Raw genomic sequence first — 18,066 nt, forward strand, 5'->3', positions numbered from 1 at the left:
ATTGAAACAGATGAGGGAGAAAACTGGTTAAAAGGGATATGTGATCAGGTATTATTGTCATGACAGGTCCAGAATGATGGCTGCATAGTGGAGTGGACCTGGGGGGAGGTATTGTAAAACAATGATAGAATTTTTCCTTTAGTTTTCAAAGAGAAGAGTGTACTGGAGGGGGCAGGGAGAAAAGTGCAACAATGAATAAATGGAAATCCGAAGTCTCTGTAAGTTTTCATTAAAATTAATAATTTAAAAAAAACTAAAAAAAAAAAGACAGGATTAGGGTGGGATACAAGCTCCATCCTAATGGACACCTATATAAACTCGTGGATGTGCAATGCCTGTGCTCTTCTGGGATGTCCACTTTCCTGGGACACAGAATCCAGCGGTCCCACAACTGATAGTTTGCAAGATCCTGGCCCACTGCCCACCAGTCTCTGCAACACCCACCTGCATCCCCCACAGTTGTGTGAGTCAATTCCCTGATGAGTCTGAGTTTCTGTGAGACCTTGCAGAACCACAAAACCAAAGGAACATAGTGGAGTGGGGGAACTGAACAGAGGAGGAATAACTGATGCTGAAAATAATGGAATGATGGAGCAGATCAAACATTTGAGACATTGTCAACCTTCACCTTTTGGTAACTAGTCTGCTATTAATCTTAACAGAATGGATGCAGAAAAGAATAAATCAGTGAATGTTTTGCTGTATTATCGTCTCAACAACAACGAAATAAAATTTACAAAAGAAACAGAAGAAAAATTTTCCAGATTAAATCCTGGGACATTTCACCAGTTATCATTATGCCAGGGCTGGGAATTGTTTATTCTATTAAAATCAAGAACAAAATTCAGAAACCGTGTAAGTTCAAATACATAATGATTTTTTTCTTAAAAACATTTAAAATTAAAAATGACAAGCATAACCAGATGCTCCGCTGGAGAAAGAGGGGCAAAATCCTCCTGTGCCAGTCGGATCTAATTCAATGATACATCAAATTAAAATAAATAAACAATATTTTTTTAAAAGATGAGAGGCATGAAACGTGTGTGTGTGTGTGTGTGTGTGAGAGAGAGAGAGAGAGAGAGAGAAAGATATACATAGTTTTATATGCATGCAAAAGCAAGCCAACAAATAATGACTGAAGAACTGACCAAAACCCACGGTGAGACTAAAACTTTGACTGCCAAGAAGAAAAGAAAAGCAAAACCTTCACAACATATCTGGCTCATTTTTGTTTGTTTGTTTTTTCTGGAGCTGGGAAAAGCTTATCTGTAGTGAGTCTTACTTACCGAAGGCACTGAAAAGCTGGTAAAGGTCGCGGCTCTTCCACTCTTTGGGGAAGGTCACATGGAGAACGTGGTCACGCTTAGGCTGCACTACAAGACAAATTGTGGATGCAAAGTTTATGGCTCAACGTGACATTGTGGGTTGAGCAGTATCCTCCTAAAAATGTTCTATGTGGCCTAACTCTGGAACCTGTGAACGTGGCTTTATTTAGACAACAGAGTATGAACAGATGTAACCGAAGTAAGACGCTGTCGTACTAGACTAGGGTGGATTCTAATCCGGTGCTAAGGATCCTTCTAACAAGAGAGGTATCTGAAGATACAGAGATATAAAAGGGAGTGAACACTGTGTGAAGGCGAAGGTGGAGAATGGCGTGAATCATCTGCATGTCAAAGAATGCCAATGACTGCTGGCAACTGCCAGAAACTCAATGAACAGCATGGAACAAAGTCTCCTTCACAGTCTATAGAACTGAGTGAAAATAAACGTCTGTTCTCTAAAGCCACCCCTTTTGTGGACCTTGGTTACAGCATTATAGGCAACAAGTAGACTTGGATACCAAATGTGCTGTAACAAATACTGGAAAATAAACAAGTGGTTAGATTTAGGTAATGGATTGTTGTTGTTGTTGTTGTTGTTGTTGTGTACCATCAAGTCAGAACCAACCCACAGCTGACCCGCCAGTGGGTTTTCAGAGGCAGTTAATTGCACGGGAGGAGACTGAACTGCCCATCCTTCTCCCACAGAGAAGCTGGTGGTTTCACACCGTGTGCCTTCAAGATTTCAGTGCAGCGTCTTGCCACTAGGCCACCAGAGCTCCCTTTAGGTAACAGATAGAGGCTGGAATAATTTCTAGGCACACTCAGGAGGAGAAAAAATTTGAATCTCTCTGAACAGAGTTTGTTAGAAACCTGAATGTCAAACATGCTTCTTTGGAGGGCTCAGATGAAAATGAGGAGCATGGTTTGCGAAAAGTGGAAGAAAGGTGATCCTTTCTGTAAACTGCAGAGAACTTGAATGAATCTCTTTTCTATGGTTGTGTAGAAAACAGAATTTGTAAGCAATAAGTTTTGGTATTTAGCTTCCCAAGCAAGATGGGGAAGGTGCATTAGAGAGGAAACAGACAAACTGAGGAAGAAACTTTAAGCAAAAGGAACAGAATGTGAAGATCAGGAAACTTTCTGGTGTAACATTCCCAGTGTTACATACACATGAAGACATTGTGAGATGGACAAAGTCTGATTGAGAGTTTGACAAGTAGATCCTGATGAGTGGATCTACCAACCATCTGAGCAGAAGCAGAGCCAGTGTAGAATGAAGGGGCACAGACGCCACCATCCAGCACTCCAGCTCATCATGACCCCATAAGGCAGAGGAGGACCGCCACACTGGGTTTGCAAGGCGATAATTTTAAGGAAGCAGACTGCCACATCTTTCTCCTAACAACTGATTGTTTGAACCGCCAATCTTTCAATCAGCAGAAGAAGAAACACTGCATCAACAGGGCTCCTTTGAAGAGGGCAAAGAGAGACAGAATGAAGGAAGGCTGTTGAACTTGTGGGCTTCCAAAGACAGGAAATGGGTAGACAGAGCTATTTAGGTGCAAACATCTTTGTTCTTCAGAAAAGGGAAGAATCACATCAAGCCTAGTTCAGAGGCTAATGGCGCTGCCCTTGTTCAGATGGCCAGTGGGTAAGGCCATCAGTTCCTTTGTTCAAGAGAGCAAGGCTGCTTCCTCGGTTACAGAATCCCTAGGAGATTAATACAAGGATCAAGTCACCAGTGGTCCTTTGATGAAAGTGAACCCAGGGAACAAGGAGAAAACACACGATTATCTTGGAATTAACCAGCAAACTCCTAAATGTATGCTTAGGGTTGATAGGACTCTGTTCAGGCTGGTTCTAATTTTGAACTCACAAGGATTCAAACCTAAGATTTCTCATGTAATTGTTTGCTGTGCAATTTTCTTTTAAGAGCTAAAAAACAAAACAAAAAAACCTGCTCATTTAACTTGGTCTCTTTAATCCAGTTGTGTATGTTTATTAGAACATATACCTGCCATCCAAATTAAATGGATGTATTTTAAGTAGAAGCAATCCTGAGAGTCACAATTCTGCAATTTCATCTTAGACCTACAACTTCACTGTGCAGTACTGAGCAGTACTCCTCATTCCCCTGAGCCTTCCAACCCCTGGGAATAAATTAGGAACAAGCCTCAGAGTAGCACAAATGGGAAAGTGCTCAGATGCAGTCAAAACAGTGATGTGATGGTTCAAACCCACCCAGTGGTATCTCAGAGGCCAAGCCTAGAGACCTGCTTCTAAAAGGTCACATGAAAACCCTGTTGTGCTTTGTGTACACGGGGTCACCATGAGTCAAAATGGACTTGGTGGCTCTAACAACAGTAACTAAACTAGGAATGAGAATATTAAACTTACAGAATTGCTGTCAGAATGAAAGAATAAAACAAAAGTCTAGGGAGCTCTGGTGGCCTAGTGACAAGAAGCTGCACTGCCATCCCAGAAGCATGCAGTTCGAATCCACCAGATGCTCTGCTGGAGAAGGAGGGACAATCTCCTCCTGTGCCAGTCAGATCTGATTTGATGGTACATGCACAAAAATAAGTGGAGTGTAACAAGATACTTTCATACTGAATGGTTATCGTTATCATTATCAAGTAAAATCTTGCAAACTCTGCATTCCTGGCATAATGCTACCTGACCGGGCTAGTAATGGAAAGGCTGGCAGTTCAACTACAACCCCAGGCACTCCTCAGGGGAAAGATGAGAAAATCAGCTCTCATAAAGATTTATAGCCTAGGAAGCCCACGACTGTCACCCTGAGTCAGAGGGGACTTAACAGCAATGGGCTGGATTTGGTTTCTGGTCTGGTGGTGCAGTAGTAAAGTGTTTAATAGCTAACTAATAAGTCAGTGATTCAAACCCACCAGCCACTTCACAGAAGACACGGCGATTTGCTTGCACAGAGACTACACAGCCTTGAGAGTTTGTGGCGGCCATTCCACTCTATCCTCGAGGTGGTAGTTGCGGTTATGTGTTGTCGAGTCACCTGCGACTCATAGAGACCCTATTTACAACAGCCCTAAACCCTGCTCTATCCTGTGACAATCTTATTGCCTGATACACCTACGCCCATTACCCCAGTCACTGAATCAAACCATCTCATTGAGGGTCTTCCTCTCCTGCACTGTCCCTCCACCCTCCCAAGCATGACGTCCCTCTTCAAGGACTGGTCCCTCCTTGCAACATGTCCAAAGTATGTCAGGCGAAGCTTCAAAATCCTTGCCTCCAAGGAACAGCCTGGTCTCACCCTCTCCAGAATGAACCTGTTTGTTCTTCTAGCAGTCCATAGTATATGCAATACTCTTCTCCAGCACCACAGCTCAAAGGCATCAATTCTCCTTCTTTCATCCCTAGTTGTTGTCCTGCTTTCTGATGCATAGCAAGTAACTGCAAAGACTATGGCCTGGATCAGGCGCACCTTAGTCTCTAGACTGACATCCTTACTCTTCAGTACCGTGGAAAGGTCTCTGACAGCTGACTTTTCCAACGCAATTCGTCTTCTAATTTCCTGGCGGCTGGTGCCAAGAGAGTTGATTGTGGAGACAAGCAAACAAAAGCTATTAACAATCTCAATCTCTTCACCATCTATCGTGATGCTGCCAACTGGCCCAGTGGTGAGAATCTTTGTTTTCTTGATGTTGAGTAGACTCAGAATTAACTTATTCGCAATAGATTATGGGTACTCTATTTTGAGGCAACTATAGCAAGGCTTCAAAAAGAGCAAAGGAAAAAGAAAATAGGTGATGGGGACAAAGTAGAGAATGAAAATAAGAAAGTAAGAAGTAATCACCTCCTCAAAAGATGTATCTCCTACGGTTTTTATTAAAAATAAAAATCAATCTATTAAAAGAAATTAATTGGAGGACAGAAATTTTACTTTTTATTTCCTAAAATCTTTTTTTAGGTATTTGGAGAAAATTATTAAATTGGAGGTCTACATACAAATGAAAATACGTATTTTTAAAAATTAATGTATGCGGGGCAGCTCTGGTGGCTTAGTGGCAAGGAGCTGCAACTACAATCCTAGAGGCGCATGGTTCGAATCCACCAGATGCTCGGTCGGGAAAAGAGGGACAATCTCCCCCTGTACCACTCAGATCTGATTTGACGGTACACTCACACAAAAATAATAAAAAAAAAATTAATGTATGCATAAATGGGAAAACATTAAGTAAAGAGATGAGTTAATTGAGGTTTAAGAGCCACAGAAACTTAAGCATACTAGGGAGCTCTAGTGGCCTAGTGGCAAGAAGCTGAGCTGCAACCTCAAAGACACTTGGTTCAAGTCCTCCAGCTGCTCCATGGGAGAAGGATGGGCAATTTCCTCTTATGTGATTAACTGCCTCTGAAAACCCACTGGAGGGTCAGCTATAGGTAGGTTTCAACCTGATGGTCCACACAACCACCATCTATGTAGTTGTTAGATGCCATCAAGCCATCGGTAACTCTCAGAGACCCTGAGAACACCAGACGTGAACCTTGCCTTATGCTGCTCCATCCCCACCATCTCTGATATACCTGTTACAGCTCCTGTGTCAATCTAGCGTGCTGGGGGGGGGGGAGGCTCCTTCTTATTCTCTGACCCTCCACCTTTCCCACCATGATGTCCTCTTCCAAGAAATGGCCCCCTCCTGACAACGTGCCCAAAACATTTATTGTGACAAAAAAACCCCACTCTCCACTTGTAAGTCAATGAAGCTCTTTGTTAAATTTAACTTTTTCATTTACCCCTTCAGATCATATATTTGAACATGCAGATACACACACCAAAAAAATTAAGAAAAAAGAAAAGTCACTTACAAAACAATTACAAGACATCATGTCACCCCAGTAAGAATAGTAAAATTCAATAGAACAGGAAACATCAAATACTGATGAGGTTGTGGAGAAAACAGAACCCTTATTCACTGTTGGTGGAAGTGTAAAATGGTGCAACCACTATGGAAGACTGCATGGCGCCTTCTCAAAAAGTTGCAAATAGAAATACCATTTGACCCAGCAATTCCACTACTGGGAATATACCCCAAGGAGACCGTAACTGACATCCAAGCAGATATATGCACACTCATGTTCATTGCTACTTTGTTCACAATGGCAAAGCAATGGAAACAACCCAAGTGCCCATCAACAAATGAATGGATAGAGAAGCTGTGGTATATTCACAAAACAGAATATTATGCAGCACTGAAAAACAAGGTACTCATGAAATATACAAAATGGGTGACCATGGAGGACATTATGCTGAGTCAAATATCTCAGTCACAAAAGGACAAATACTGTATAATTCCACTGTTATAAAAGAGGACTGACACTGGGGTTGGGGGGAAATGAAAAAAAGAGGGGATAAATAATGTACACTGCATTGAAACAGATGAAGGAGAAAACTGATTATAGGCAATATATGATTAGGTATTATTTGTATGACAATAGCTCAGAGTAAGAGCTGCATAGTAAAGTAGACTGTGGTGGTGTGCGGGTTTGTATAACAAAGAAAGAATTTTTTTCTTTTCAAAGAGAAAAGTGAACTGGGGGAGGGGTGGGCAAGGAGGAAATTGTGCAACAATGAATGAATGAATGGAAATCCATGTTCTCTATAAACTTTCACTAAAATCTCAATTTAAAAAAAAAATGACATTAAGAAACAAACAAACAAAAAGTTACTACTTACAGTCTGGTCCTTCCAAGTTTAGATAGGGAATATCCATGACCCTCATAAGAAATAATCTATGAAAAGAAAAACAGAATGGCTGATTTGGAAGAGGGAAATACAGGTGAACATGAAAGCTTTAGCAGAAGTCCCATGATATTACTCCATTTCTAAAATCCTTTTCAATGCACTGAGGATTTCTTTAGAGGATTCTTCTGTTGGGCTAAACACTAATCACAAATTTTTTTAAAACCCTTATGGTATCTCCACCACCTATAGTAGTTCCCAGCACTCAGCAGCTGCTCAGATGCTTATTTGCCAAATGGATGAAATTAGTAATGGAAGAATCCTAAGACCATCCTGTGCAGAGGCTGTCTCACCAATAATAAGCCCAGGAAGCTGAGAAAGACAAACATTACAAAACATTAGACCCCTTATGAACAAATGTTCCTACAAACTGTAACAGGAACCCACAGGCTCAGTTCAGGGCTGGGAATGATAGTATGGGTTCCTTTTGTTTATGTGCTTGTTTTTAAAAGGAAATAAATTACTCGATGGAGGCACAGTCTGAAACAGGAGACTGTCTCAGCAGCCCACATTATCAGCATCACTTAAAACAATACATTAAAAAATATAAAACTGCTACAACTGAATAAACCACACAAATGACTCTCAGTTTCACAAAGACAAATTCTGCACAACATCACTATTGTAAAAATAGAAGGATAACTAGCTAGACACGTATGTGGGTCCCGGGGGGAAGGGGTGAGAACAGAGGTGTGATGATGGGTAGGGGCAAAATCAAAGGTTACACAATTGGTGGGTGAAGGGAGGGAGTGAAGGAAATGGAAAGGATTTGGCAGGGACGTGAAAAGACAGGGTAATGACAGGAAAGGTCCAATGGTGACTAATTTTACAAAACATAATGAATGAGAATGATTGTATGAAACACAATGTGAATGAAGAATAGTGTGAAATACAATATTTATCTAGCTAGATAGATGAACTTTCTTTTTTTTTTTTTTTTTTATAGATGAACTTTCTAAGCAAACCAATATAAATTTTTTTTAAGAGCAAAAACCAATCCTTGGAAAAGAAAACTCTCACACTGATATAAACTACATTGTTGTTGTTGTTGTGTACCATCGAGTCAGAAAGGACTGACCCTCTGGTGGGTTTTCAGAGGCAGTTAATTGAATGGGAGGAGGCTGCCCATCCTTCTCCAGTGGACAGCTGGTGGATTCAAACTGTGTGCCTCTGGGATGGCAGCGCAACTTCTTGTCACTAAGCCCCCAGAACTCCCAATAAGTCTTATTAGTCATTTTGTTATACCTTCCAAAGCAGATATGAAGGTACAAAAACATTACTTCTAAATGATAATGCTACAACACCCAGGGGCAGAGTTCTAGCTCAGAGACAAGCCTGCCTGAGGCACACCTCAGAAGACCCGTCCCAGAGAAAAACTGACCAAAGAACTATGATTTTGAATTGTAACCTGTAATACCCTAAAAAGCCCCGTCCTTGTGAATGCTGTCTGTGATTTCTGGGTGGCCACTGAAAGGAATTATCAAATAAAAATAAAAGTACAGAGTGGTATGGGATGAGCAGGTGATATCAGAACTGGCAAAAATGTTTTGGGAGGGAGGAGGCATGTCTTGACCTTGCCCTTCAGGAATCAGCCTTGGGTTTTTGGTCTTGATTCTGTGCTCCTTCCTCTCAGTGAAGCAGACGCCCCTGCCATGCCATTCTTACCATCGGTCAATCACTAAGTAAGTTGCTCAGTGAGAAGCAGGCTTATTACATTACATGACAAATTAAAAGAGGCAATACAAGTAAGTACCCAACAAGTTTCATTGACTGGCAATTAGGAGATATTATTACCGAGCCGGGCAGGGTATGATCTAGTAGTTCACAAATGGAATCGTGAGCATGACTAATGTTCTGGTAACACCAGAGAAAACCAAGTGATGGTATTCTGTGGTTTGAAAACTTGTTGTCAGGCCTACACTTTAATAAAACACACCATCCCTTGACTAAGAAAGCAAATTTCTTTTTAGTACACTAATTTAGGCTCAGTGCACTATTCTGATTGAGAGCTGCCCATCCAATTTACTCAGCAAAACAATTTACCTGCAAACCAAGAAGAAAGTACTATATGCAAAAGGAGTTCTCCCTTATCTGCATGGGGTATGTAGACTTTCAGTGGATGCCTGGTCAGGACTGAATCCTGTTATATATTTTTCTTCTCAAACATACATAACTAAGACAAAGCCTAACTTATAAATCAGGTATTGTAAGAGACTAACAAGAATAACTAATAAAAAGGTACAATTATAACAATATACTGTGATAAAGTTACATGAACGTAATCTTAAGTTTTTCTTTTTCTCTTTCCCTGTTGAGAAACTTTGACTTTTGATTGTAAAACACTAGAGACAGAAGTTTACAGTTTCTCTCTGGCATCTCTGAATTGCCAGCATCCCTAGACTTGCACTTGGGATCATTTTTAAGTAAAATAAGGGTTATATGAACACGAGAACTGTGACAATGAGAAAGCCCATCTGATAACTGAGAAGGCTACTAAGTGACTTAAAGGACATGTGTACCCAGGAAAGATGGCATCAAATTTAATTATATTATTCAGAACAGCGCTTGAATTAAAACATATGAATTGTTTATCTCAGGAATTTTCCGTTGCCCCCAATTTCAACTCCTACTGAGCTGCTCCATATATTGAGGGAGCTCTGGTGACTCAGTGGTAAGAACCTGCACTGAAATCCTAAATATGCACGGTTCGAATCCACCAGCTGCTCTGTAGGACAAGGATGGGCAATCTCCTCCCGTGAGATTACTGACTCTGAAAACCTGCTAGAGGGTCAGCTATGGAGGGGTTCTGACTCGACAATACACAACAACACGGAGCATAAACTCTCCCCACAGGCTCCAACTCGCTTTATGCCATGCTGTTTTCCAGCCACGGTTCTGGAAACATTCCTGATCTTTGTGAATGCAATGAAAACACCCCAATGCCTAGCTATCTCAAACCGGCTGGCCAAGGGCCGACAGTGTGACACACATGGATCACCTGACTTGACAGCTATCAAGAAATGTACTCTTGGCGAGCTCTGGTGGCCTAGTGGCAGGAAGCTGCACTGTAATCCCAGAGGTACACGGTTCAAATCCACCAGACGCTCTGCTGAAGAAGGAGGAACAAGTGCCTCCTGTACCAGTCAGATCCAATTTGATGGTACACAAGTTAAAAAAAAAAAAAGAGAGAGAGAGAAATGTACTCTTAAAAAAAAAATAAAAAGAAATGCACTCTTTCTGTTGCAGCGCTAGGCTAGCAAGTATGTAGATAACCACATGAAATGATGTCTTTTCGTTCTGAATGATCTTAAAGAATGATCTCTCCCAGAAGGCCTTTCATCTGCAGATGCCAGGAAAGATGTTCGCGTAAGCCTGAAACATGCGTGAAGCATTATTTCTATTTCCATGAAGAGTCACATGGTTAAGACTATGGTAAAGACACCCCAGAGACAAAACACAGTATAAAGAATGACTGTTACCATTCCATGCCATCAAATCAGAACAGACCCATAGCAGACCCACTGGTGGGCTTTCGGAGGAGTTAAACTGCACGGGAGACTGTTTCTCTTCTCCCTCAGAGCAGTTGATGGATTCAAATCAACAGAGAGATGTGGCCTTTGGACTAGCAGTGAGACTCCCCAGGGACCACGACACCAGAATTTCCCATGATCCTTTCCTCAACTTTTGACATTAGTGGTCTTGTACAACAGAATTGTCTTTTTGTGACTGGCTTAATGTGTTCTGATTTCCTCTCATTGTGTGGCATCTCACAAATTCTTTACAGTTTTTGTGTGTGTGTTATTTTAGTGATACGTAATACTCCTTTGTGCAAAGGTTTGTTTTGTTTAGCTATTCCTACATTGATGAGGACTTCGACTGTCTCAAACTTGTGTTGTGGTGGTTTTGTGACGTCAAGTTGGAATTGACCTATAATAGCTGGCCCTGCAGTGGGTTGTCAGAGGCAGTTAGTAAATCAAAGAGCTCTGGTGGCCTAGTGGTAAGAAACTGCACTGCAATCCCAAAGGCATGAGGTTCGAATCAACCAGATGCTCCGTGGGAGAAGAATGGACAATCTCCTCCTATGTGATTTACTATTTCTGAAAACCCACTGGAGGGTCAGTCATGGGACGGTTCCAATTGGATGGTATACAACGACAAGTAAATCACATGGGAGGAGACTGCACATATTTCTCCCACAGAGCAGCTGGTGGATTCAAACCAAGTACTTCTGGGTTGGCAGTGCAATACAAAACCTATACCTAGACCAAGAAGTTGTTTGTCTGAATAGATTAACAGAATACTGCATGTTTTAAAATCAGAAAAGGTATGTGTCAGAGTTGAATCATTTTCCATATCTATTCAAGCTGCATAAATGTTGAGTAAATCATTCAAGAAGCTGGCCTCTACGAAGAAGAACGTGGCATCAGATCAGAGGAAGACTCAACAGCCTGAGTTATGCAGATGACAGAACCCTGCTTGCTGAAAGTGAGGGCTTGAAATGCTTTCTGTAGAAAATCAAAGACTACATCCTTCAATACGGATTGCATCTCAACATCAAGAAGACAAAAATCCTCACCACTAGGCCAGCAGGTAGCACTATGATAGCTGGACAAAAGATTGAAATTGTCTTACTTGGATGTACAATAAACAACCTTGGTATCAGCTGTCAGGAGATCAAGAGACGTACTGCATTGGGCAAATCTGCTGTCAGGGACCTACCTCTCCAAATTACTGAGAAGCAATGATGTCAGTCTGAAGACTAAGATATACCTGATTCAGATTCTGGTCTTTTCTATCATTTGCTATGAATCTCAGAACTAGACAATGAATAAGGATGACGGACTGAATTGATGCCTTTGCACTGTGGCGGTAAAGAAGAGTTCTGATTATCCCATGGACGGCCAAAAAAGATAAACAGACATATCTTGGAGAAAGTGCAGCCAGAGTGCTCCTTGGAGGCAAAGACGACAAAGCTACGTCTCACATACTTTGGTCATGTTGTTGGCAGAGGCTATTCCTCAGAGAGGGACACGATTCTTGGAAAGGTGAGGGTCAGCAAAAGAGAGGAAGAACTTCAACTAAATAGACTGGCACAGTGACTACAGCAATGGGTTCAAATGTGTCAGAGATGATGAGGACAGCAAAGGATAAGGTTCAGATCTGCTGTTCATAGAGTCACTATGAGTTGTACTCAACTCAATGGCACCTAATAACAAGTCACAGAGCTCCCTTTCCAACTCCTTTCTGTTTAAAATAAATAGTGTTATGGTAAATACGGATGCAAGTATGTCAGGTTGTGTTTGTAGTTCTTATTTTGGGGCAATATATGCTTAGGAGCCAAGTAACTGGATCCATAATACTTTTACTCCCAACTTCCTAAGGAAGCACCAAAGAGTAGAGGCAGGAAGTTCCAATCTCTCTACCTCCTTGCCAGCATTTGTTATTTGATGTTTTATTGATCTTTGTTATTTCTGCTGAGATTAGATGAAATCTCATTGTTGCTTTCATTTGCATCTCCAGTGGCCCAGTGGTAAAGAGCTGTACTATCAACCCAAAGGCACGATGTTCAAATCCACCAGCTTCTGCACAGGAGAAAGATGTAGTTTCCTCTTGTGCAATTTACTGCCTCTGAAAACTCACCGGAGGGTCAGCTATGAGGGGGTTCTCCTTTGACACTACCCAACAGCAAAAACAGCAGCTGTTAATAATCAAGTCACCTTGCTTATTTCATCATGCTCTTCTGGGCCATCTGAAGGCCTTCTTTGGTGAAGTGTCTCTTCACGTCCTCTGTCCCTTTTGTGAACTGGTTGTTTAGCTTTCTCTTGTGGTGTCTAATTTGACTATACCTTTCAGAGATGAGTCCCTTGTCTGATGTGCCACTGCCAAATATTGTTCACACACTCTGCAGGTTCTCAACGTACTATTGCAATTGTTTTTGCATGATCTTCAGTAAAATTTTTGCTTCCATGTAATAGTAATGATGTTGTCTGTACCACAGAGTTGGAACCAACCCATACCTGACCCGCCACACACAGATTTTCAGAGGTAGTCAATCACCTGAAAGGAGATTGCCCATTCTTCTCCCGCAGAGCAGCTGGTGGACTCGAACCATGTGTCTTGGGGACTGCAGAGCAGCTTTCTTGCCACTAGGTTACCAGAGTTCCCTAGGTTGTTCAATAATCTCTGCATTCTATTAGATGACCATTCTTTGAAATGGGCATAAATGAGACTTTTTAAGTCAGCTGGCAGCAGCTGCTTTCCAAATTTTTTGGCGCAGACAAGTGAAAAGCTCACATACTTGGGGCACGTGGCCAGGAGGGGCCAGCCCTTGAAGAAGGATATCATGCTCGGAAGGGTGGAGGGACAGCACAGAAGATGACCCTAGATGAGTAGGACTGATACCATAACTGGGGCAATGATACCATAATTGGGGCAATGGCGTAGGTGTGTTGGAGTCAGTGAGACGGGCGTAGGACAGAGCAGGCTTCTGAGATGTTGTACGTAGAATCGATGGCGCATAACAACAAGAATTGCATTTCTAATTTTTCAACATTCTAGAATTACAGGTCTAATGATATAAGCATATCTTCCAAATACGTCCGGAACAGTATCAGGGTAAAGGAAGCCCAGTATACGCAAGTGTCCTCTGTTCAGCAAAGGAAACGTCTACTCAACCTCTGCACCACACACACTATGCCTTTACCTGCAAAGTGCTAGCTCATTCCTGCCCCACAGTGGTTCCCTCTGGACACTGACTATGGCCACTCTGAACCAGACACTGACTATGGCCACTCCGAACCACTGAACCAAGTGTCCAGTGAATAACAAGGATTACAACACCACCACATGATGGCGTGTAATAACTGTGGAGGGCAAATGTTTGTTTATACATGTATCCCTCAATGCCACTGAGTCGGGGTCAACTCATAGCTGACCTTCCAGCAAGACTCAGGAGGGGACTGACCATCTCTTTTCTGTGGGGCTGCGGGTGGATTCATCAACTTTGGGGTTAGCGGTGCAACTCCCTATAGACTATGGCTACCAGGCTGGCTGGCTATCTATCTATCTATCTATCTATCTATCTATCTATCATTTCTGGTGGCCCAGTGGCAAGAAGCTGCACTACAATCCTGAAGGCACACAGTTCGAGGCCACCAGCTGTTCTATGGGAGAAGGATGGGCAATCTTCTCCTGTGCCCTGTGCAGTTAATTGCCTCTGAAAACCCAAGGAGGGTTATATATGTGTGTGTGTGTAAATATATATTTATGCCATCTAAAATATACATACAAAATTAAATATTATGGGAGAAGGATGGGCAATCTCCTCCTGTGCCCTGTCCAGTTAATTGCCTCTGAAAACCCAACCAAGGAGGGTTTGATAAATATATCAGATATATATACACACACACACATATATACACACACATAAATATATGTGTTTGTGTATGTATAAATATATATTTACTCCACTTAAAATATACATACAAAATTAAATATTAGCACAATTTAAATTAACAAATGTAGTACACTCATCTGAATGAATAAATGAAGCGGATAAAAGACTGGCAAGGGAGTGTAAAATTGGAACTTTCATTTACTCTTTGTGGGTATGTAAAATGGTGCAGTCACTATGGGAAGCAGTTAGGTGCCTCCTTAGAAAGTTGAGAACAGGAATACCATTTGATCTAACAATCCAACTACTGTGTATATATCCTAGAGAAATAAGAGCTGTGACACAAAAGACACATCCACACCAGCATTATTTATAACAGTAAAGAGCTGGAAGCAAGCCAAGTGTCCATCATTGGAGGAATGGCTAAAGAAATGGCGGTACCTTCACACAATGGAATATTGTCCATCGCTGAAAACTATCAATAATTTGTCAAATCTTGCACAATATTAAAGAAATGAAAACAAACTATGCTGAGTAACAGAAGTCACAAAAGGACAATTACAGTATAAATGACTAATATTTTAAAAACTAAGAAGTTTTTTACATGGAGAAATCACTTTGGAGGATTAACAAAAGAAGAGAATTAAGGGAGAGGTAACCCAACCAAACAATTAATAAACAAACAATAAAAATAAAATTTAGAAATTTCTACAAAGTACATAAAAACAGACGACAGGTATGTATCTATCGATCTTTTAAAAGATAACGAAGACTGGTAGGAAATCCACTGAAATTGTATGTATGTTTCTGTGCTGCTGTTGGGGAGAATTGTTGTCAAGTCAGAACTGACTCACAGCTGACCCCCCAGATTTTCAGAGGCTGTCAATCACCTGGGAAGACTCTGCCCATCTTTCTCCTGCAGGGCAGATGGTGGATTAGAATCTCCTGCCTTGTGAGGGAGTCTGAGTAATTATTTTGTTATCAGGGGAAATTCCTTTCTTTTTAGAAAAGTACCTAGTTCCTGAACAAAACAATAGTCTGTGTGCTGACATGTCCAGTCTACTTGTTCCTTTGACGTCTGGGAGGCTGACAGGGAAGTTTAGACAAGGAATGAGGATACAGTTCAGAGGCAGGACTCAGGCCCCCCAGCCCATCCCCTGATAATGCACTAGCAGGTCCACCTTCTACCTGCTGGAGACCCTACTGTGGGTTTGGAACCATATAATGGTGAGTGAGGGTCCAAACAGATGTGTCTGGAGACATGTCATTACTCAAGTTCTTCTTTGTGGTATTTGTTAATTGTCATCAAAGTGAAAGCTCAGGATACAAGTAAAGATTTCAGAAACTATTTTCTCATGCTCCACAGGTAGATTAAATTATAGCTTCATATAACGAGGCAGAGTCCAGATAAGAGATTACTGTCTGAGGAAAAGCTGTGGATAGACGGAAGCAATGGGAATACAGTGACGAGAACCATGTGACCATGACTGACAGAGGTGATGAGAGCAAAGCTATTTGGTCACGTCTCTACCCACCCAGCACCCTGAATACAAAGGGCTGTACCTTATGGAATCCCAGGTGGTACAAAGTGTTAATATACTCTGCTACTAGTAGAAAAGGTGGAAGTGTAAATCCACCCAGAGGTACCTCGGGGGGCGGGGGGCAAAAGGCCTGGGGATCTACTTACAAGAACTCAGCCACTGTAAATCTTAGGATACACAGTTCTATTCTGACACACATCAGAATCAACTCTAGTGGTAACCTGTTTTGTCATATTTTGGGTACCATCAGATTTATACATATATACTTGTGTGCAGTAGTGGCATCCACTTCCTAAACAATATGCCTCTGGAAACTCTATGAACTTGGAGAAATGACAAGGAATGTATCAAAAGGTTTCAGATAGGATCGCCATGAGTCATGCTCAACTCAATGGCAATCAAAAACAACAACAACATACACACACACTGAGGCCTAACTGATCTAGAAGAGCTACTTTGGAAGCAGGAGTGGCATCCACTTCCTAAACAACATGCCTCCAGACACCCTATGAACTTTGATAAATGTCCGTAGTTGTCGAGGGGCTTCAAGCCTTTTGATCGTAGGGTCGCTATGAGTCGTGCTTGACTTGAAGGCAATCAACAACAACAACTTTAATAAAAAACAGAGCTTTAAAAGAATAAAGAAATAAATGAACAACAGAGCTTATTTGGTCTCTTTCTCCAATAAACAGAAACACATTAAACTCTAAACTCTTCTACCTCTCTACCAAAGGTCCAGTATTTAAGTCATTGAGCGGAAACCTGCATTGTATTTCTCTGCCTTCGTAAAGATTATTTAAACTTTTTTCTAAAAAAAGGGAGCTCCAGTGGCTTAATGGTAAGGCGTTGCACTGTCAACCCAAAGGCAAGCAGTTCAAATCCACCAGCAGTTCTGTGGGAGAAAGAAGGCCAATCTCCTCCCGTGTGACTGACTGCCTCTGAAGCACAGAAACAACAAGTTTCTAAAAAGCTTGAGCTCAAAGAGATTTTTCGGTTAAAACAGCATCTTTCTCATGCCACTGAGGTCTGCGATGTAGAAATGTCGAGTGAATCCAATCTCAAGACAATCGGAGCAGCAGATTAATTTGTAGTGTAGCCCGATTTCCCCACCTCCCAAGGGGAAATGGAGCCCTTTATCGACTGAGCCTATCTACTGTAATTGCAAAACTAGTCTTGGTGTTTCCTTCAAAGACACGGCTGTAGCAACACTTCCTAAGAACCGTGTACGCAAGGGCCCATCATTACCTATATTTATGTGACATAAAAAAACTAATTTCATCCACCAGGGTAGAGATCAGGCAGCTCTCTCTCACAAAACAAGCACATTCATTTTGCTCAATGAAGCTCCTGTGTGAACTAAGACGACAGCCAGAGCAAAGTCACTGTGGCCGGGGCTACCTTCCTCTGCTCAAGTACTGGGGGAGAAGGTGCGGCAAGTTTCAATCTCATCACATGATGCTTTGTCCGGAAGCCAATTTATGTCCTTTATTAAAAAAAGACAGAATACTAGACACAAAATGAAAAATATCAACAGCTCACATGAGCAGTGCCTATCAAATAAATGAACCCTGCCAAGCACATCACCACCTAAGAGTGTTACACCGAGCATCACACACGGGAAACATCTTCAGGGCCTGGAACGCAACAGCCAGAGGACAGTGAAAGTGCCACATCCAAGGGTCAAGTCAGCATTGCTTAGAATCACCACACAGCCAAACACTGAGAGGGAAAAAAAAGGCTTTCAAAAGTATGTGCGTTATCTTTTAAGAACGCACGAGACTCATTGTAGACTACTTCTTCTGGACACTGCCTGCTTCAGAGAGAGATTATTCTCAGCTGATAACGGGACTGGGTCGCTCCCTGGCTCCACCAGTCCTGTGGCATTGGCATTGACATAAAAAGTCATCTACCTCTGAGAGATGCCAGAAATCAGTTCACGCAGATGATGTATACTGCATCACAGAAGACGTTCAATGGGTACCACACTGGTGGTGGTGGTGGAGGCGGTGGTGGTGGTGGTGGTGGTGGAGG

At 41.8% G+C, this 18,066-nt stretch overlaps 1 protein-coding gene across 1 annotated transcript in view; it reads right to left on the reverse strand.

Annotated features, from left to right (window-relative positions):
- Window positions 1-18,066, reverse strand: part of PARN (poly(A)-specific ribonuclease) — a 141,252-nt gene that overhangs the window by 70,967 nt on the left and 52,219 nt on the right. Inside the window, exons 19-20 of the mRNA XM_006894523.1 lie at window positions 7,036-7,091; window positions 1,287-1,373 (exon numbers count right to left, since the gene is read on the reverse strand). Of these exons, the coding sequence (XP_006894585.1) occupies window positions 1,287-1,373; window positions 7,036-7,091 (143 nt within the window). The remainder of the gene's footprint in view (window positions 1-1,286; window positions 1,374-7,035; window positions 7,092-18,066) is intronic.

The sequence above is a fragment of the Elephantulus edwardii genome, unplaced genomic scaffold (genome assembly GCF_000299155.1).
Source record: "Elephantulus edwardii isolate Elephantulus edwardi_28Jun2011 unplaced genomic scaffold, EleEdw1.0 scaffold00145, whole genome shotgun sequence".
NCBI classification, from domain to species: Eukaryota; Metazoa; Chordata; class Mammalia; order Macroscelidea; family Macroscelididae; genus Elephantulus; species Elephantulus edwardii.